Source organism: Podarcis cretensis, assembly GCF_951804945.1.
Source record: "Podarcis cretensis genome assembly, chromosome: 6".
Taxonomy (NCBI): domain Eukaryota; kingdom Metazoa; phylum Chordata; class Lepidosauria; order Squamata; family Lacertidae; genus Podarcis; species Podarcis cretensis.
This window is the reverse complement of record NC_137175.1, coordinates 48881338-48901402: the sequence shown is the minus strand read 5'-3', so window position 1 is coordinate 48901402 and position 20065 is coordinate 48881338. Positions and strand designations below refer to the sequence as shown.

Below are 20065 nucleotides of genomic sequence, written 5' to 3'. Positions count from 1 at the left end.
ATATTTTAACACCCTTCGGATTCCCTAATCCCACCCTCCCTTTCCCGGTTTTGATCCCCAAACCAGTGTCCATAAAAGCGTCCATTTCTCAGCCTGGATCCCAAACACCGACCTTTGGCAGCTTCCCAAGGATGCTTGGTGCTGGTCTGTGAGGTTCTGCTCTATGGAGCAAGGGCTGCCTTCCTCCCAACCCCATATACGGATTCAAACTGCCTTTGAACGGAGGCTAAGCAGTTCAGCTTGAGGCGATTGCCAAGATAAGCCTTAAACGTTCGCTCTGAGAGTAGGGCTCAGAAGTATGTAGCAGATCTCGGAATGCACTGCAAAAATAATGTTTGGATCTGCAGTGACTTGTTGGGGTGTACAGGCAAGATGGGCAGCATCGGGCCTTAGGTGGTTTAGAGTGTAAACATCTGTTGCAAAAAATCTTGGTGGATGTTTAAGAACTTCCCGTATGGCTGGATCTGTTGCAACAAAGCATGATTCAAATTCTGACTGTCCACTCATGTGATTGAACGGCTGCTTTGCTGAAGGAGACTGAGACAAGTCACTCTGTGTGGGTTTACCAGACTTAAGTTCCGTGCTAAAACAGGTTTTTTTTTTGAAAAAAAAATCCCTGAAGAAGGCATTTATAGTAGTGAGGAGACAAGACCATGGTAATGGCAAAAAACAGTTAACTGCAGAGCAGTGGTGTCCAAACTTTTTTCAAAGAGGGCCAGATTTGATGAAGTGAAGGGCCGTGAGGGTTGACCAAAGGGCCAACCAAAGTTGTTAACCTTTTTTTTAGGACTGAAGTTGTTAACCTTTTTTTAGGTCACTCAGGAAGTAAGCTGCTACAGGGGCCAGATTAAACCAACTGACAGGCCGGATTAGGCCCCTGAGTTGGACTTTGGACATGCCTGCTGCAGAGGCTCCTGGGTCTTCCTTTGCCTCTGAAAAGCAGGATTGTGCCCGCCTGCTCTTTTGACACAATGCCAAGCTCACAGTCACTCTTATGGATTGTATGTTACCTGCCCGCTCCAGAGGCTGTGGCCACGGCACCTTCCAAGTGTAAGCACTGTCTCCTTTATGGCACCATTTTATAAACTTACCACCCGGTGATAAATCTTTTTCCAGTGCCTGATTATTGGGGCAGGCCCTTGCGGCCTCCGCTCGGCGATTGAACTGGCCTTCCTTGGAGCCCACGTGGTGGTGGTGGAGAAGAGAGACTCCTTTTCCCGGAACAATGTGCTGCACCTTTGGCCTTTCAGCATCCAAGACCTGCGGGCTCTGGGAGCTAAGAAATTCTATGGCCACTTCTGCACAGGATCCTTGGATCACATCAGTAAGTAATGCAGAATGGACCAGGGCAGGGAAAGGATCTTCAACATTATGGAACAGTGGCGAGAAACCAGCATTACCAGCTAATGGGAGCTAGTAGTGGTGGGAGTGGGTAGGTTGGAATAAGAATAAGAATAAAACTAACTAACTAACTAACTAACTAACTAAATAAATAAATAAATAAATAAATGGCTTTGTCTAAAAAGTGTTTACTGAAAAAGCCATTTAAAATTGCATTTAAAGGTCCAGCATCCCTATGTAAACTGAACATTTACTGCAAAATGTAGCATTTCTGCTTTTGAAAGGGCCTTCTCAGGAATTGGTTCTTACTAGATAGCTCAGTCGATGGAACATGAGGCTTTAATCTCAGGGTTGTGAGTTTGAGCCCCACATGGAGCAAAAAGATTCCTGCATTGCAGGGGGTTGAACTAGTTGACCCCCATGGTCTCTTCCAGCTCTACGATTCTATGGTGTGTCTCATAAGGAGGATTGTGTTTCATTGAGGGAACTGCAATGGGTACCCAAATTAAACTGTACATCTCAAGAAAGTAACTGTACATCAAGGTGGTACCAATTCAGAAAGAACAGCATTGGATCAGTGTTTCAAATAAATTACCGTATTTTTCGCTCCATAGGGCACACCGGACCATAGGGCACACCCAGTTTTTAGGGGGGGAAATCAAGGGAAAAAATCTTATTTCCCCCCCAGCCCCAAAGAGCAGCATACAGGATGTGCGTAACCTCTCCCTGCCGGAGGGGCTGCACGCAGCTATGGCACAAGCCAAGGCAGCCAGTGGGATGGATCCCACTGGCTGCTTTGGCTTCCTCTTTAGCCCCACGCAACCTCTCCCTCCCGGGAGAAGCTGCGGGGGGCTAAAGAAGCCATAGCCCCGTGCAGCTTCTCCCTGCTGGAGGGGCTGCGCACGGCTATCCCTGAAGCCTGGAGGGCGAGAGGGGTCGGTGCGCACCGACGCCTCTGGCTCTCCAGGCTTCAGCGAAAGCAACATGAAGCCTTTGGAGTACAGAGGGAGTGCTCCCTCTGCGCTTCGGAGGCTTAGCGTTGCTATCGCTGAAGCCAAGGAGCCTGCATTCGCTCCATAGGACGCACACACATTTCCCCTCAATTTTTGGAGGGGAAAAAGTGTGTCCTATAGAGCAAAAAATACGGTATTAAATTGTGTAAGTAAATAAATCGGTCAAATTGCCGGTGTGGCAGAGGAATTAGCTGACTTTAATGATCATTCCTGTCTTTTGGGCTTTGCTTTCACTTTAACACTATTGGCTTATTGGAGTTTAGCTTGTTACACACTTCTCCCCCCCAACCTGCATCTAGAAAACGCTCCATGGTGCCATATTCGATAGCTCTTTGGGACTCAGTATCCCTCTTGTTGAAGTTGGGGAGGGCCATGATTTTCCAACCCCATGACAGGGAAATCATGGAACAGACTTCTTTCTGAAATTGGAAGAAGAGGTGGCTGGAAGGTGGAGCTGGGGTTTAAGGCAGTGCTTGCCTGAGGGCAACTTTGAAATGGGCACAGATGGGCTTGTTTGTTTGTTTAATTGGGCCAGCTCTGCTAATCCTCTCCTTCTCCGTCTTGCAGGCATCCGTCAGCTGCAGCTGATCCTGCTGAAAGTTGCCTTACTCTTGGGAGTTCAGGTTCACATCAATGTGCAGTTTAAGGGGCTCGTTCCACCTGCAGCAAATTCAGATGGACAAGGTAAGAACGACAAAAGTCTCAAGCCTTTGGAGTCCTTAAGGGCAATGCACCAATCCACACCCCTCCCACACCCCTTGTTTCTGCAGGTGAGAAGGTAGCTCAGGACGTCACAGTGAAAAACTGTTTCATGGATGAGTTTCTTTTCTGTTCTGCCTCCACTTTCAAATGTTCATTTCCCCCTTACTTTGCCATAGAAGCAGAACCAGAAAGAAACCAAGCCATCAGACACACCCTGCCAAAAAAATGGTCATGGTCTCTCACAGCGCATGGCTCTGAGGCACGTCTTGGTCAAGCTGTTACATTTTCATGGGTGTCCTGTTGGCTACAGGTCCCTCCACAAAGGCAATCCCATCTCCAAAATTGTGAACAAATGCAGTTCTTGAGTTTCAGACCAGGACATTATGGTGCCCTTAACACATTCCAAGACAGGATTGGGTTGCTTTTGAGACTGAGACCTGCAGCTTCTCCTGCTTTGTTCCTGCTTTCTTTATAAACATGCAAGTCTGGTGGATTTGGCGGTCTTTGCAGCAGGGATCCTGATGATTCCATCCTCTGTTATTACAGTCAGTGGCTGGAGAGCCATCCTACATCCTCCTTCGTGTCTCCTGAACCAGTGTGAATTTGACGTTCTCATCTCTGCCGGCGGTGGCAGGTTTGTGCCAGAAGGTAAGCAGCCCTTTAACGCCTCTGGTTAAGGTTGTGGGAGGATTTTATTTTGGGTGGGGTTTTTTTATGCTCCCAGTGTCTTATCAACTGCTCCTTAGGCCTCTAATCACATCTCTCCTCAACACTGGAGGAAACTTGTGCCTCTGGCCTTTTGATGATCAGGTTCTCCCCTTCCCCTGTACTGAGCACCTCCAGCAGATAGAATAAAGGGCAAAGCTCCAAGTTTTCTAGGAACAAACAGGGCAACTCAATGCAGATGCAGTCCAGTTTGTAGATATGGTGCTTAGCCAAGTGAAAGGCCAAAGCATTATTGCAGATTTTGGGGATGGTAGACACTTCCCCAAACCTCAGCTTTTATGACACTCAGAATTCAGGGGAGCCCTGCTTCCTATATTTTTGGTTGTTTGGGGAAATGTTTGTACAGTATTAATATTTGCCCTGGAATCTGCAAGCTGAGTGAAGTAGAGTAAACTGAAATTGCCTCTTTTTGAGTGTGTTTAAATGTTTTTCATTTTGTCAGTTGGGGAGTTGGCCTAGAGACCATGAGTTTGACACTTAAGGTTTTGGATTCAGGTAGGTAGCCATGTTGCTCTGATGCAGTAGAAATAAATAAATAAAAAATGTCCAGTAGCCCTTAGAGACCAACTAAGTTTGTTCTGGGTATAAGCTTTCATGTGCATGCACACGAAAGCTTATACCCAGAACAAACTTAGTTGGTCTCTAAGGTGCTACTGGACATTTTTTTTCCTGACTTAAGGTTTTGCTTTCATCTGCTCTGCTTCTCCCCTCAATACCAAATCAAGGGCTCCTCAAGAGGGCTTTAGGTGCGTCGGCAAGAGCAGCTGCCCAGCCTACCACAACGCCAACCACTGATAATAACTTGGGTTATAAAAAAATCTGAAAGGCATCTTGCCTTGGGGCAGGAGAGGAGATGAAAAGCAAAGGGAGAGGGAACATTCTCTGTAGACGCTTTGGCACCAGGAAGCTGGCTCTGGTGGCAGCTTTTACTGGGGCTTGCCCAGACCATTTTCAGAGCTGACCTGCCACTCCACTCCAGCATTTCCTTGCCCCTCTCCTTTCATTTCCCACACCTTTATAGGAGTGCTGCAGTAGTTTTCAAGCCCTACCAACAATTCCCCAAACAGAGGGACCCAATTTGGCTTTTGTGAAATGCTGCCAGCCTTTCAGATCGTAATAGATGAGTACAATTGCCGTCCTGCCATGGTGCTGAGCTTTCTTGCAACGTTCAATCAGAATTCCTCATGGTGTCACCTTGAGAGCTGGTAAATCCCATGCAACTCTTCAGAGATCATGATATTCAATGGAGCTGGTGCTTGGCGTTTGCTACTTCACTACTAGAAATAGAGTGGCTAGTCTGGACACTTTTGGGGTGTTACCATATTTCAGATGAGGGAACAGGCCCCATGTTCTGTTCTTCGATCCTTTACCTAGTCCTTTCACAAACTGCCAACCCTTCCCTTTCCTTCAGGACTAGCGCTCTTTGTGTGTTTATCTCCAGGCTTTAAGCGGAAGGAGACCCGTGGGAAACTGGCCATTGGCATCACCACCAACTTCGTTAATCACCACAGCAGGGCTGAGGTGGAGGTGGCCGAGATCAGCGGCGTGGCTCGCATCTACAACCAGAAATTCTTCCAAAACCTCTACAACAAAACAGGTCTGGGCTGGATGCTTCTTACCTACAGTTAATGACACTTTCCCCTTGTGCCTTCAATTAAATCTATATCATTCCGTAGTTTGCAGTGAGAGAAAACGGGGAAGCCCACACAGCAAATGGAAAAGGGTCAACCTGTTTCAAATACCTTTTTGACCAGTCCTGGATCCTTGCCATTTTGGATACATTCCAATAGAAGCTGAATAAATTATGTAAATCTGCTTGTTTGGGTAGTTTAACAAATCAGGCTTTCTTGGCATGGGATTTTTGGCAGATAGGATATTTGTTTCCTCAAGTGCCAACTATATAAAGCTCTGTAAGCACAAAGGAAGAGCTCTCTTGGATCAAACCAAAGACCTGCTTTGTCAAAAATCCTGCTTTCTTACAGTGGCCAAGCAGATGCCTTTGGGAAGTCTGCAAACCAATCATGAGGGCAATGGCCAGCCTCCCCGACTGTGTTTCCCCAGCAATTAGTATTCAGAGACACGCTGCCTCTGGTCTTGAAAGCAACATGCAGCTATCATGACTAGTAGCTATTGATAGCCTTCCATGAATTTAAATCCATGTAAGCCATTTTACATGTAAACAACAACAACAACAACAACAACAACAACAACAACAACAACAACAACAACATATTTATACCCCGCCCATCTGGCTGGGTTTCCCCAGCCACGCTGGGCGGCTTCCAACGGAACATTAAAATACAATAACCTATTAAACATTAAAAGCTTCCCTAAACAGGGCTGCCTTCAGATGTCTTCTAAAATCTGGTAGTACAAAGTACCATGTTACATCATCAGAAGGCTTTCCTCTTGTACAATGGAAATTCCCTCCTCTTCTTCCTGCTGTGTGTGTCCTGTGTTCCCCCAAATCTACACCAGAGTGTTGGGGGAACCCCTGGAACAGATTTAGGGGCACGGGGGGCAGTGGCGTAGCGTGGGTTGTCAGCACCCGGGGCAAGTAATTTGCACCCCCTAACCCGTGGATTTTAGCACTCAAGTGTGAACGCGTGTCCCCCCAGATGTTGCGCCCGGTGCGGCTGGCCCCCCCTGCACCCCCCACACTACGCCACTGACGGGGGGAGAAGAGGGCAGAAGAACATTCCTTTGCCCAAGCAGAAGTCCTTGCACTGATGGAAGCTTCTCGTAGTGCTAGGCTGAAAACAGCCCCCAGCCTTTAACCTTATGCTTGTGTTTGAACAATTATAGGCATTGACTTGGAAAACATTGTCTACTATAAAGACGACACTCATTACTTCGTCATGACAGCCAAGAAGCAGAGCCTGCTGAAAAAAGGAGTTATCTTAAACGTACGTATAGAGACTGAAGCTCCTGCAAGTACCATGTGGGAGGGGATGGCGACCCCAAACCATCTTTTGAATTTACATGCTTTGGAGGTGAAAGATCCTGCCAGGCCAAGAGCTGATTGACACACCCGTAATCTTGAACTCTGCCACATTCCAACAAGATTTTTTTACTATTGCTATGGAAGATATCTTAGTCTCCATTCATTTCTAGGACAAGTCAGACATAGAGAGCCTGCTGTCTCCAGAGAATGTGAACCAAGAAGCTCTTCTTGCTTATGCCAAGGAAGCTGCCAACTTCTCCACCAATTACCAGCTGCCTGATTTGCAGTTTGCACTGAACCACCGCAGCCACCCAGATGTTGACATGTTTGACTTCACCTGCATGAGCCGCTCAGACAACGCAGCTCTGGTGCGTGACTGCAATGGTGCCAAGCTGCTCATTGGATTGGTGGGGGACTGCCTGGTGGAGGTAAGTGTCCTCATAATGAGACCACAACAAGCATATGGACAGAGTCCTTTTCACAGTGGGAGAGTGGGTGTGGTGGTGGTGCAGCTCAGCCATCCTTGATTGCAGTTCTCATTCACTTATCTTTCCATATGAACTGACCTACTTGTTCAGAAAAATCACATGGCACACTGCCTTGAGATTGTACTGGTTCAGTGGGGAGCGGGTGGTGCTGTGGTCTAAACCACTGAGCCTCTTGGGCTTGCTGATCAGAAGGTTGGCTGTTTGAATCCGTGCAATGGGGTGAGCTCCCCTTGCTCTGTCCCAGCTCCTGCCAACCTAGCAATTCAAAAGCAAGTAGAAAAATAGGTACTGCTGCAGCGGGAAGGTAAATGGCGTTTCCGTGCACTCTGGTTTCTGTCATGGTGTTCCGTTGCACCAGAAGCGGTTTAGTCATGCCGGCCACATGAGCCGGAAAGCTGTCTGTGGACCAACGCCGACTCCCTTGCCCTGAAAGCAAAATGAGCGCTGCAACCTCATAGTTGCCTTTGACTGGACTTAACCGTCCGGGGGTCCTTTGCCTCATGCTGGTTTTATTATTATTATTACTGGTTCAGAACTGGAGAGGGTTTCATTAAAAGCTTTCTCATCTTAAAAAATTGCTGTCAGTTGGGAAATGTAGGTTTAAACAATTTGTGTGAAGTTTGTTGTAACTGCGTTACATGGGAGCTTTACTTTGGGATTTTTCTGACACTGGCTAAGCTTTCATTCCCATTGATTTCTATGAGTGTTTATAAACTTGCATTACAGTAAATAATGCTGTACCGATTAGAAAAAAAACACTTTCCTCTTTTATGCATTGTGATGGGAACCATTGCAGAAAATGTGTTGAAAGCTGAAATGTTCTTTAAAGTTAAGCAACCTGCTATCTTGTTTTAAATCTGCATATTTCTCAGACAGACTGTCTTTCACCTGGACTTAGCAGGGAGCCATGTTACTTGACTATCTGGGCTTGAAGGCAAATCTGCTCCTGGATTTTGTGAGGCCTGAAGCTAACTTTTGGCTGGGGACCATATGCATTGGGTTTTTTGTTTGTTTGTTTTTGTTTTTTAAATAACCCTGCCCTTCTGTTTGTCTAGCTTGGAGGGCTCATCCAACATCTGGGAAACCTGCTGTCTCTGATCTAGCACTTTATCCTTTGCACTAATTCACTTCACTATGCAGCCCCCTTTATCTGGCAAAACAGAGCTAGCCAGCTGACACCTGGTGTGAGTGGGGAGTGGGCCCCCATTTAGTGCAAACATTTGCCAAACCAACATGCAGCACACAGAGGGGCTGCTGTGAATTAACCATGACTGCCAGAATCATCCTGGAATCCCTATTTCCTGCTGCGTTTTTGATGCAGCTGAGCTGCTGGCCAACGTCTGCTATATCTCATTGACTCATTTTGCTAAGAGACCCCAAAACATCTCTTTGTTCTTTCTCTCTCTTTTTGTTTCCCAGCCATTCTGGCCTTTGGGCACTGGTGTGGGCAGAGGGTTCCTGGCAGCTTTCGATGCTGCCTGGATGGTGAAAAGATGGGCCTCGGGGATGCCCCCTTTGGATGTGCTGGCTGAGAGGTGAGCACTCTGAGAAGGGGCATTCTCTGCCCACAGTGATGGAGAGGTGATTGGCGATGGTGGTGGTATCTTGAGGTCTATAGATGTTCCAGGTTATGCGTTCAATGTAGGGAGGAGAGCTATTGATACAGTGAGCCAGGACTGCCTATTTTGTCTAGAAGTAGTGCTTCAGAGCCTTGGGCAGTTTTCTCCCACTGAACCATACATAGACAGTCTTTTCTGAAAGGTCTTCTGCTTCATGCTCTCTTGTTCAGTCTTTTAAGCCCTAGCCTGGTAGCCATAAGACACCAGGAACTGCACACAGGCAAGTGAGTGAGCTGGTGGAGCCCCTTTCTGTTCTGCTGCCCAACCTCAGGAAGTTCCCAGCATCATCTAGGAGACTGCAGGGCTGTTGAGTAACTGACCTGGAGCATGGAATGGGGGACAGGAATGGGTGTAACTGTCTGATGTAGTGGGAATCTGAGAGTGCAGGAGAACTTGTTGATGCTGCTTACCCCACAGACCCAGGCAAGGGGTGAGGAGGGACTGCTGTGAAGATGAGAAGGGTGAGAGCATGTCGATCTTCCTCTTTTGCCTGAATGCTGAAGGCTGTGAGTGCCATGTACACAATGTATCTTGGTGCTGAGGGACTAAGAGGGGGACATTCCTGCTTAATCTCCATGCAGGGAGAGCATATATCAGCAGCTGTCGCAGACCTCACCTGACAACACCAACAAGAACATCAGTCAGTACAGCATTGATCCTACTACGCGGTACCCAAACATCAACCTCCAAGCCATCAAGGCCTCTCAGGTATTGCTATACATATAGGGTGGTGGTGAAGAACACAATATCTCCTCCTTTTCCTTGTCAGTTTTCTGATGATTCTCTTTGCCTCATGCACTCTTCTTTGCAGCTTTTAAACACTGGCACCATGCCACGTCCCTGAGCCATGTTCCGAAAGTAACAGAAATGTATAAGAAGGCTGGCATTCACTGCAATAGGGCTTGGAGAAGAGACCCCCTTGGAAGACATCCTTTTGTGCTGTTCTGGCGCTGAAGGCTGTTCTTTGTTGAGTAATGGGGTGTGGTGTGTTTTCCAAGCTGGGATGCTAAGGGCCACACAAGAAGCATTTGGGCAGCTGCAGACCTGGGGGAATTAGCTGGGTCTTGTTCTGGATCCAAGCTGTGGTCAGTGATAGGAAATAAATAACTGGGTGCACCTGCTTCCAGGTTCGTAATCTGTATGTGACGGGAGAAATTGAAATGGATATGAAGAAAGGAAGAAATCGTGGCAGCCCTGAGATAGTCAGCAAAGGCAAGTCTGGGTCATGTTCTCCCCTGGATACTGGTTGCATGGATCCATCTGAAAACCAGTACCAGACCCCTCCACACTCGTTCATACTCGCTGTTCTCTCCCTTTAGATGAATTGGATTTCTCTGCAACAAAGTGCAGATCCTCCTCTTCTGTTTTTCTACCCATATGACCTCTCTGCTTGCTTTTCCTTCCCTAGGACTCAGCTTTACCCCCAAGCAGCAAATATCTGGGTCAATATTGCTGTCTCTCAAACTGGGATGTGGAAGAGTGATCCCAAGCATTCACTCTAACAGACTTCTTATGTAGTAAGAAAATGAAGCAATGTGTATATATTTAGTTGTTTTGCGAGTTCCACTTTTGCTAGATATGGGCAAGGCACCAATGTACCTCCTGCCCCCCTGAAGTCCAGTTTTAGTCATCTCTTCCAGACCCCTGCAGTGTAGGAGTCACATTGCTTCAGGAAACCTTGACAGATAGTCATCCAACTTCTGTTTTAAACCTTCTACCACCTTCCAAGGTAGTCTGTTCCACTGTTGAACAGCTCTTACCATCCAGACATTGCTGACACATTTTTCAAACCTTCCTTTGTCTCCATAAAGGCTAGAAATGTCCTGTTTTGAAATAATGAGGATTGAGATTCTGGAGATACTCAGTTCTGCATGTGCAGAATCCACACCGCTCTGCACATAGATTAAACATAAAATTGGGAGAGACTCAGTTGAGTCTGGAACAAGAGACCCACTGCCTGCAGCATCCCAGACAGATGTTTGTCTGGCTTTGCTCAATGGTCTGTAATTTGCAAAATAGTCTCTGAAGGCAGGTGTTCTTAGCAGAAAGGAATCAGTGTTAAGACTGACTACTTTCAAGTGTTCTGGCATAGTGCATAGAGTCTACAAGTCAATGTCAGCAGATTGTTACTAGTATATAGGAGAACTTTTTCTTTCTTTTTTTGCTGGGTTTTTGTTCTCTGATCTCAGTCCTTTTTGCAATTCTTTTTCTCCCTCCACCCATTCTCTACGGTTCCACTTCTGGAAGTGCTTCAATTTTGTTACCCCAGAAGGAAACTGGTTTAGGATATTCCTTTGGGGGGAAAATACCAGGAATACACCTGCATTTGGGGCAATATTCCCATGATCCACAAGCACACAGCATGCACCTTAGTAACAGAGTAGCAGAATCCAGTTGTCTTAATAGGGTTGAGGAAACTTTGGTCAATTATAGTCAGCCAGGCAGTTGACTCTGGACTGTAACTTGGTTAGCTCTGTGCAACATGGCTGGCTTGTCTTGGGGCTGGTTTGCCTCTTGGTTGGCGAGAAGCCCAGAACTAAGGCCTTGCCGTATTTTTGCCTCACTGCAGGCATGCCAAGGTCCCCTGGAGAAAGACGGTCCAAATCTTTCCACAGAATAAAATTCCCTTTTATTCTGGTGTAAACTTGGGTGTAAAAACTTCTGCCTCCCAACAAACTAACAATGCTGAAACATTTCTGCCTACTGCATAAAGGTAAAGGTACCCCTGCCCGTACGGGCCAGTCGTGTCCGACTCTAGGGTTGTGCGCCCATGGGGGCCAGCGCTGTCCGCAGACACTTCCGGGTCACGTGGCCAGCGTGACAAGCTGCATCTGGCGAGCCAGCACAGCACACGGAAACGCCGTTTACCTTCCCGCTAGTAAGCGGTCCCTATTTATCTACTTGCACCCGGGGGTGCTTTCGAACTGCTAGGTTGGCAGGCGCTGGGACCGAGCAGCGGGAGCGCACCCCGCCGCGGGGATTTGAACCACCGACCTGACGATCAGCAAGTCCTAGGCGCTGAGGTTTTACCCACAGCGCCACCCGCGTCCCGCCTACTGCATAGGCACCCTCTATTCATCTCCCAGGAGAGAAACACACATTTGTCACAATCTTTCACTCCCAGACTATCACTTCTGTGGGGAAAAATCCCCTGCTGCCCAGTTCTTAAACAGTGGAGAGGGTGTTTATCTATTACATTTTGCTCTAGTTGTAGCATTTTCCTTCCCAGCTTTCTATGAAATAAACTAAAAATGCCACAGATCGCTCTTCATTTCTTGAACTGTTTTTCTGCCTTCTCTTACGTGTGTGTGCATTTCTCTGTCCCTCTGGCTCTCTCTCCCCTCTTTAAATTACAGCTCTCTTGTTTCTTCTCTGTGTTTTCTCATGTTTCCTCCCACACTGTCATTGTTTTCCATAGCCCAGTCTGTTCCCCTTGGCCTTGCTCTGCTTATGGAATAGCCCTTGTGATGGTTAGCAAATAACTGTGTGTTTTGGGACGTGGGGAGATAATGTGACCTGCCCGTTCACTGTCACCCTGGTTAGAAATGGAGTGCTAGCTACTGGGAAGACTTCTCTGATTCACTTCCACTCAGCTTTTAGGCTGTGCGTTGATGGATTCTAAGCTAAGGATGTTGTTACAAGTCTATTGCATGCTGATGTGTAAATCGGCGGTGCAGATGATGGCAATGTGATTGTTGTGGGTTCCTGTGTGGCATCAGAGTAGGGTCAGTGGTGCCAGGCTAGCCCTGTGCTGTACTGCTTTTGATGGAAGCAAAGTATACTTTGATGGTTGTTCTTCCTGTCGCAACAGAGCTGTGGTTTAGGCAAAGCAGTCACATGTTGTCAGCATAAAAGCTGGCTGAAGCTCCCTATTTAGCTGGACTTGGAGTACAGCAGTCTGCCCTAATCCTAAAGTAGCACATACACAGTCTCATCTCTGTTGGTAGCTATGTGTTAGGCTTCTCCCCTTTTCTGAGCTCTGATGGAGGAGGAAAAGTTCAGACAATAAACCCCAATATGCTGCCAGACTAGGTACTGTGCATTACAGAAATCCTATTAATTCCTATTAAACCGCTGGCCCACAGGCTAATCTTGGTCTGCCAGGGGGTCCAGTTGGACTCATGAGGCCATTTCTCCTCCCAAACCATGCCCACTTGTCTATCATCTGATGTCACTGGCTGATGTCAGTGGTGGGAGGCGGTTTTCAATCCAGCTGGGTGTTGCATCACAAGTGTAGCCCAAGCAGGGAATGGGCTGGGGGAGCTGCTCACCAGCTGGTGAGTGGAGGGTTCAGTCCTGCTGGGTGCTGCTTTGCCAACCCCTTTCCTGTGGGTCAGCTTGGCTAGATGGGTTGTACTGCCTACCTATCAAGTCACCTGATGCATCATGACACCAGAAGATTAGAGTTGGCCCCTGGGGGAGGGGGTGGAAGAAGATTGGGCTGAAAGGTTCCCAATCCCTGCTTGTCACTAGGTACATCTTGGGAATTGGACCAAGTTTCTCTCTTTCATGTACCCTTAGCTTGGTTTGCTCTTTCTCTCTCTCCTCTTCATCATCCTTCATCCACCCTTCTCCAGATTCCAACAGAGCCTATGAGGAGCTGCTTAGCTGGTGTCAAACTAATACAGCAAATTATCGCGGCATCAAGGTAGAAGACTTCACATCCTCCTGGAAAAGTGGCCTGGCTCTGTGTGCCCTCATACATCACTTCCGACCAGATCTTCTGTGAGTGAGCCTTGCCAGAGGGAGGGAATGCTTGTGGGCACATTAGAGGCAAACTTTCTAAAGGCATAACGATTAGCCATTGCTGTACTGCTCAGGAAATGCTACTTCAGAGTGATTATACTGTCCATTTGTAGAAAAAATTTGTTGTGCAGGTCAACTCATTCTGTGGCTAAGTGCTTTTTTCTAAATCACACACACACACACACACACACACACACACACACACACACACACACAGCAAACTGTGTATCCCAAAGGCCTAAATTAAGGGCTAGTCCATATATGCCTGTACATCACTTTATTTCTTGATTCTTTATAACACAGCTGAGAGTGTGAACGGACTGCAGTGAAATGTATTATGTACAAAGTGATATGCAGAGATTTGCAAGAAGTTTGATCTGTGGTGGCTCACACACACATGCAAGTTGCCGTTTGATGCTGGAATGGAAGCTGTGTGTGTGAGCCACAGATCTAGTCAGCCTAGAGATCTCCGTTACAGACCTGGTGATTTGCTCCCATTTTGGGAAGCTCAGCATCTATTCCCCACCCCTCCTCTAGAAATCACCACATGGTGCTGCTGCCTTTGTGTTGTAAGTGGAACTCTCCTACTCTATACAGTTCTACTTCAGAAAAGCAGAGCTGAACGCTTCCATCCTAGCCTTCCTTTGTGTTGGAGGTTCAGAACCAAGGGGAGTCCACTGAGCCTCAGATGTCAGGGTCAAGCTAGGCCAGGCATGGGAAGACCTTGTGGCCTGCGGGTAGCTTTTGCCTTGCTGATCTAGAGAGGTATCAATTCTCTAGCCTCTTCCCCACAGCAACCATCCTTTCCTCCCTCTCTCTTACCAGTCACGGAGAAAGGGGTGGGGGCCATAAAGGCAGATGTGACTTTAAAAGATGCCTCTGCTCATGTTTATGTTGCCACAGAGCAGGGATGGGGAACCTCAGGCCCAGGAGCCAAACACATCTCTCCAGGTCTCTCCTGTGGGACTTTCCCCATAACATCTTTTCTTCAGCCACACCTTTATTTTGCACCTCCTTGAGTCCCTATGCCTGGCTGGGATGTGTCTTGAGATCCGATCAGGCCTCTCACTTACCTGGATGGAGGAGAGAGAGGGAGCTGCAGGTGTGAAGAAACCAGCTACTGTACAAAGATAGAATTTACACTAATTGCTCTACCCACTTATGCTGCTGGTCTCCCTGCCTGCCACTGCCATGGGACACTCCACCCAGGCTGTGGGAAGGGAGTGTGGTCTTCAGTCTGAAAAAGGTGCCCCGACCCACCCACAAAGCAGTCTCTGCATGTTTCTCAAGTCCTAGAGGGTGTTTCAGGGGGTTAATGGCCACAAAGCCACGGACTCCCCAAACTGGGAGTCTGTTGCTTCACAGTCTTGCCTGCCAGATAGGATGGCAGCGACGTTTCATTTGCCTGTTTTTGGTGATCAAGTCTTCCCGTCCTTGCATAGTGAAATGAGATGGGAGCAAGGTTGTTAAAACAGGGGTGGGAAGATTGCTGGCTGACATCCCATTACTTGAAGCAGTGCTGTGTGTGGTTTTCTTGTTTTGTTTAAAGTGTAACGAAATTTGTGTGACTGCCTCCTGGTGCCCAGTAACGCACATGGCAGCCGCTTCACACAAGCCAGCTTGTCATGAGCTGGGAGTTGTGCTGCTATCATTTTTAAAGAAACCGTCACACACTTCACCTTCTGCTTCAGGTGTCTGGTTAAAGTTTCTCTCAGTCTGAGCTAAGTCCTGTCAGTCACCTTGACTTTGTAGCTTCCTTCTCTAGAGATGTCAACGCACTCAACCAGAACGACCCCATTGGGAACAACCAGCTGGCCTTAGACGTGGCAGAGCAAGAGCTAGGGATCCCGCCGGTCCTCTCCAGCACTGAAATGGCTTCGATGTCTGAACCTCAGAGGCTTGGCTTGATCACCTACCTGAGCCAGTTTTATGATGCCTTCAAGAACTCTCCAGGTAGAGAATCCCAAGGAACCCAGCCCTGGGGATTTTCCTACAAGGGGAGCCTCACAAGGGGAGTGGGGAACCTTGTTTCCAGGCCTCTCTGCCTGGTCCTTGGGGACTCTTCCCAGGCCATTCCAGGTTCAATCTGCAGTATCTCCAGGTAGTTCGGGGAACCAGTGTGGTGTAGTGGTTAAGAGCGGTAGACTTGTACTCTGGTGAACCAGGTTCGCTTCCCCGCTCCTCCACATGCAGCTGCTGGGTGACCTTGGGCTAGTCACACTTCTCTGAAGTCTCTCAGCCTCACTCACCTCACAGAGTGTTTGTTGTGGGGGGAGGAAGGGAAGGAGAATGTTAGCCGCTTTGAGACTCCTTCGGGTAGTGATAAAGCGGGATAGCAAATCCAAACTCTTCTTCTTCTGCTGCTGCCACAGTCATTGTAGACAGTAGAGTACTGAGCTAGATGGACTAGTATCTGGCAGCTTCCCAAGTTCCTAAACACTTCATTCTCTCTTCCAGAACCAGAAGAGAAAAGTTCAACACTTCTGTCGACACGTGGTACCAAGGGAGCTATCCTCTTCCTCAGCAAGCTTCAGAAAAGTCTCTCTCTCTCACGTAAACGTGCCCTGGTGAGTCTCTCTCCAAAGCCATTGCTGGCCCATCACCAGACATTCCCAGCAGTGTGTTTGTTTGTGCCTTATGTGCTGGCTAGTGGCCCTTTGGCAGCTGGTATGATCTCTTCCCAGGTCACTCTAGCCCTCCCCATTTTCAGATGTCCCTAGTACAGGACCATCTGCACAGGACGGGGCGGGGGGTGGGCAGTGGGGGTTACGTTTATTGCAGGAGCAAATTGTCTTTGGCCTTCTGTCTTTTCTGCTGCTCCAAAGTCATAATTTTCGATTGCAGGAGAGCTCTTCAGTGGATGACCAAGCCAAAAAGACCAAGCAAGAGGCTGGGGTAAGTTCTGCTGCCATTGCACTTAGGGGTTCATCTGGTACTAGACAAGTTTTGGAGGGTGTCATATGTGATGATTCCACATGGAAAGTACTGACTTGAAAAAATGAACATGAAATCTGCATGTGGATCGTAGTATACCAAACTCTTGTGGTATTTCACTGCCTGATGGGAAGCTTTAGCCATCTGCAGTTTCCCACTGCATGAATATACGGGGGGGGGGGGACTTTTTAGTGCAGCATCTTCACACATTATGGTTACATTTTGGGTTTCCTGTGAATTTCTACATGGAAATGCCTTCATTGCAGGAATCTGGTTATGTGTGAAGTTAACATTAGATATGTCTGGGTCCAGAGTAGTGATGGGAATGGATATTCATTGCTTCTGAAAATTCATTGCTTCTGAAAAATTCCATTTTTTAATCCAGTGTGTATATCAGGGAGTTTCATTTACGGAATGAATCCTTATTTGAGTCATTGCTATTGACTCTGTAGATTTTCTGACCTTTTAACACATGATGGGAAATCCAGTGCATGCAGTTTATTGACTGCAACTGCCAGATGACTAATATAACTTTAAGACTGCAGTTCAAAGACTGATCCCAAGGGCCAAATTCCACCTGTGAAAATTGGAATTCAAATGGCATTTGGGAAATCCCACCCTGCCTCAGTTCCAATTTGAACTTTGCTGTGGCCCACCACAAATTAATTTTTAAGGTCTCAAAGAAACATTGATTTCCTCCCTTTTCACACAAAATGTTGCATCTGAATTCTGGCTGGTAGGATACACTGGAGGCAAATAACAGTTGTGAGGAGGTTGGATGCTGTCTATGAAGGCTGACCACTTGCACATACTCAGGGCGGCTGCTAAATGTTCCTCCCTGTATCAGGCTGCAGGCTGCTAGCTCTCATGCATAAGCCAAGCTGAAACAGCTGTTAGGCCTGGAAGAAGCCAGATGTCACTGGGCAAAAAGCGAAGGTTTTTATTGCATTCATCTGCTGCAGTTAGATACTGGCAGAGAGCCTGGCAGCTCTCTTCTCTCGAGACTCAAACCCGCCCTTCCTCTTATCTGACGGAACGACTTGCTGGACCTTGTAGCCATTGTCTTGTTGAGGCCGTTTTCTTGGAGGAAGACACTGGAATGTAACTTGTAATGCTGCCTGATACGGTTATCTCACTCAGGATGGAGTGAGGTCATCGCTAGATGTCGGAGGCAGAGAGGCCAGAGGGCTGTTACCATTACCGGGGATGGGGGACCAGCGGCTCTCCCAGATGTTCTTGGATTACAACTCCCATCATCCCAGCTGGAGCTCAGGGATCATGAGAGTTGTAGTCCAGCAACTTGTGGATATTTGTTAATGTGACTCATTGGGTTGAACCATGTATTTTGAAACCAAAGCACAAGATGACTTGGAACGTGTGGTCCTAAAGGTGTTGGTCTTTTGGCAGAGCCCTGTCACCTCCTCGGTGAGGAGCAGTGATGCCTGCTATTTCTGCGGAGATCGTGTGTACATCCTGGAGCGAGTCAGCGCGGAGGGATGCTTCTTCCACCGTGGCTGTTTCAAGTGTCACCGCTGCAAGACGACACTGCGCCTGGGGGATTACGCCTTCAATGAAGACGATGGTGAGTGGAGTTGAGAAGACGCAGTTGGTTAGCCTGAATGGCACAGCTGTCAGTGCAGACGGGGGCATTGTTTGATTTCTCTGAAATCCAAACTGGCTGCCTTTCTTTGCATTGTGTCTCTACTTCCTGCAAGTGCATATCAAGATTCATTTGCGCCATTTGCTTTTATTCTCCTTGAGGTATCTGAATCTGCCCTGGCAGTCATGTTTCTTGGCAAGTCAGGTGAATGTAGGCAACATACCCTACCTGATTATGGCTATCTTGATTTTACTCCTAGGTAATTTCTACTGCATGCTGCACTGTCCTACCTCCAAGGATATAACTACACCTAGCAGCACAGCCTCTGTCATAGCAGCACGTAAGGTGAGTGGGATGGATGCCTTTTCAGAATTGGAGGCATTTGGTGCTGACTAGCAAGGCCACTCCCTAGCTGATAATTAACCTAGTAACTCTGTCCAGTAGCGTATTCCATGCTACTTCCTGTCACACTCGTGGGCGACAGCCTTGCAATTTGCTTGCTTGGAAAACTGGCTTTTTTGTCTCCATAGGATTCTTCCAAACTCCTCATTCCTTCAGACAAAGGCACTCTGGACTTGGCTGCTGAGGACAATAAGATGGAAAAGGGTCCATATCAACCAAGCCTGGATGAGAACCTGTTGTCTTTCGAAGATCAGCTGCCAACAGGTCAACCTACAGAACTTCATAAATCAGCTGCTGAAGGCCACAGCTTACTCCCAGCCGGAGTAAATGGAGGCTCTTGTACTATGAACTCATCCTGGCATCCACATCGTCAACCATTAGTGGAGGTGGACAAGAAGTTGGGGGACTCTGTTTCTGAGGCTGGTTTAGCTTCAGAGGTTGTAGGCAAAGGCAGAGATGGAAACAAGGCCAGTCCAAAAAGAGAGAGACTTGAACCAGAAAATTGGACTGGCAGCCAGTCCCAAGAAGAGACACGTGACAGCCTGGTGACAGGAATTCAAGGAACTGATACAGATCCTTTTCTTTCTGGAAAGGTGCCAACTGTTCAGAGCCCCAAACTAGAACAGAAGGAGTGTGGAAATCTCCCAAAGAAAAAGATTTGCTTGTCAGCCCTGGAAAAGCTTGAGTTATCCCGACTGAGTCCAATATCAGCCTCATTTCATTTTCCAGATATGAAAATAGAAGAACCCAGCTTCAGCACCATCTCAGAAGGTTGTTTTATTTATATATCATATGCCTTATCCCAAAAGTTTGGGGCAAACCATATACATGGGAGGAAACCTCAGCAAAACTGAATAACATCAGAGCCATTGAAATGGCTCCCCCACCTTTGATTTTAAACCTAAGCGTCAAAGGCCATGCTCAGCTGTCACCATGTGCTCTTTCCTGTACGGCTGCATATGGCTTCCGGGCTTCCTGAGTAACATATCTATTTGTGTGTGCTGTGCGATGTTCACCCTGCTCACATGGGATTTCTCCACATTGCAATCCCATATTAAAACACATTATTCTTTGTGACATTGAACATTTAGCTTGTTGCTTCTGAAACGGAAGCATTTGGGATGTTAGCAGATCAGAGTTGCCTTCATTGTGGCCCAGAGAGCTGTTTACTCTGGTCCACTTCCATGGTAGTGTCTTCTAATAAACCCTCATCCTTTAAGATGAGGTGGTTTAAGTAGGTGGTGGTGGCGGTGGCGGCAGCAGCAGCATTCTCCACATTGCCTGCGTAATCCAACTCACATAGCTTACCAGACCTGTTTCTGTTCTTTGACATCGGAGTTAACCCTCCGATATTGTGCTATCCTGTTATCTTTCTTAACCTTTGTCCTCTTTCTGGAGACCATAAAACAGGAAGCACGTGCTGTGTTCTATTAATGCTTCCTAAATGTTTAAGGGCTATACTACCAGCATCCACTGACCTCTATGAAGCAGTTTTGTTCTGGGTCTCAGACCACTGCAGTACTAACTGGTGATGAGGAACCCCACTTCAT

The 20065-nt window shown here is 47.4% G+C and overlaps 1 protein-coding gene across 3 annotated transcripts in view; it reads left to right on the top strand.

Moving 5' to 3' along the window:
• MICAL1 (microtubule associated monooxygenase, calponin and LIM domain containing 1) overlaps nucleotides 1-20065 on the top strand; it is a 47353-nt gene that overhangs the window by 20371 nt on the left and 6917 nt on the right. For all 3 annotated transcript variants that reach the window (XM_079982510.1, XM_079982509.1, XM_079982511.1), the window contains exons 3-18: nucleotides 1117-1324; nucleotides 2922-3038; nucleotides 3603-3704; nucleotides 5224-5379; nucleotides 6588-6688; nucleotides 6897-7154; nucleotides 8634-8749; nucleotides 9415-9541; nucleotides 9961-10045; nucleotides 13411-13558; nucleotides 15345-15532; nucleotides 16037-16146; nucleotides 16424-16474; nucleotides 17921-18095; nucleotides 18373-18458; nucleotides 18644-19286. In XM_079982510.1, the coding sequence (XP_079838636.1) occupies nucleotides 1117-1324; nucleotides 2922-3038; nucleotides 3603-3704; nucleotides 5224-5379; nucleotides 6588-6688; nucleotides 6897-7154; nucleotides 8634-8749; nucleotides 9415-9541; nucleotides 9961-10045; nucleotides 13411-13558; nucleotides 15345-15532; nucleotides 16037-16146; nucleotides 16424-16474; nucleotides 17921-18095; nucleotides 18373-18458; nucleotides 18644-19286 (2671 nt within the window). The remainder of the gene's footprint in view (nucleotides 1-1116; nucleotides 1325-2921; nucleotides 3039-3602; nucleotides 3705-5223; nucleotides 5380-6587; nucleotides 6689-6896; nucleotides 7155-8633; nucleotides 8750-9414; nucleotides 9542-9960; nucleotides 10046-13410; nucleotides 13559-15344; nucleotides 15533-16036; nucleotides 16147-16423; nucleotides 16475-17920; nucleotides 18096-18372; nucleotides 18459-18643; nucleotides 19287-20065) is intronic.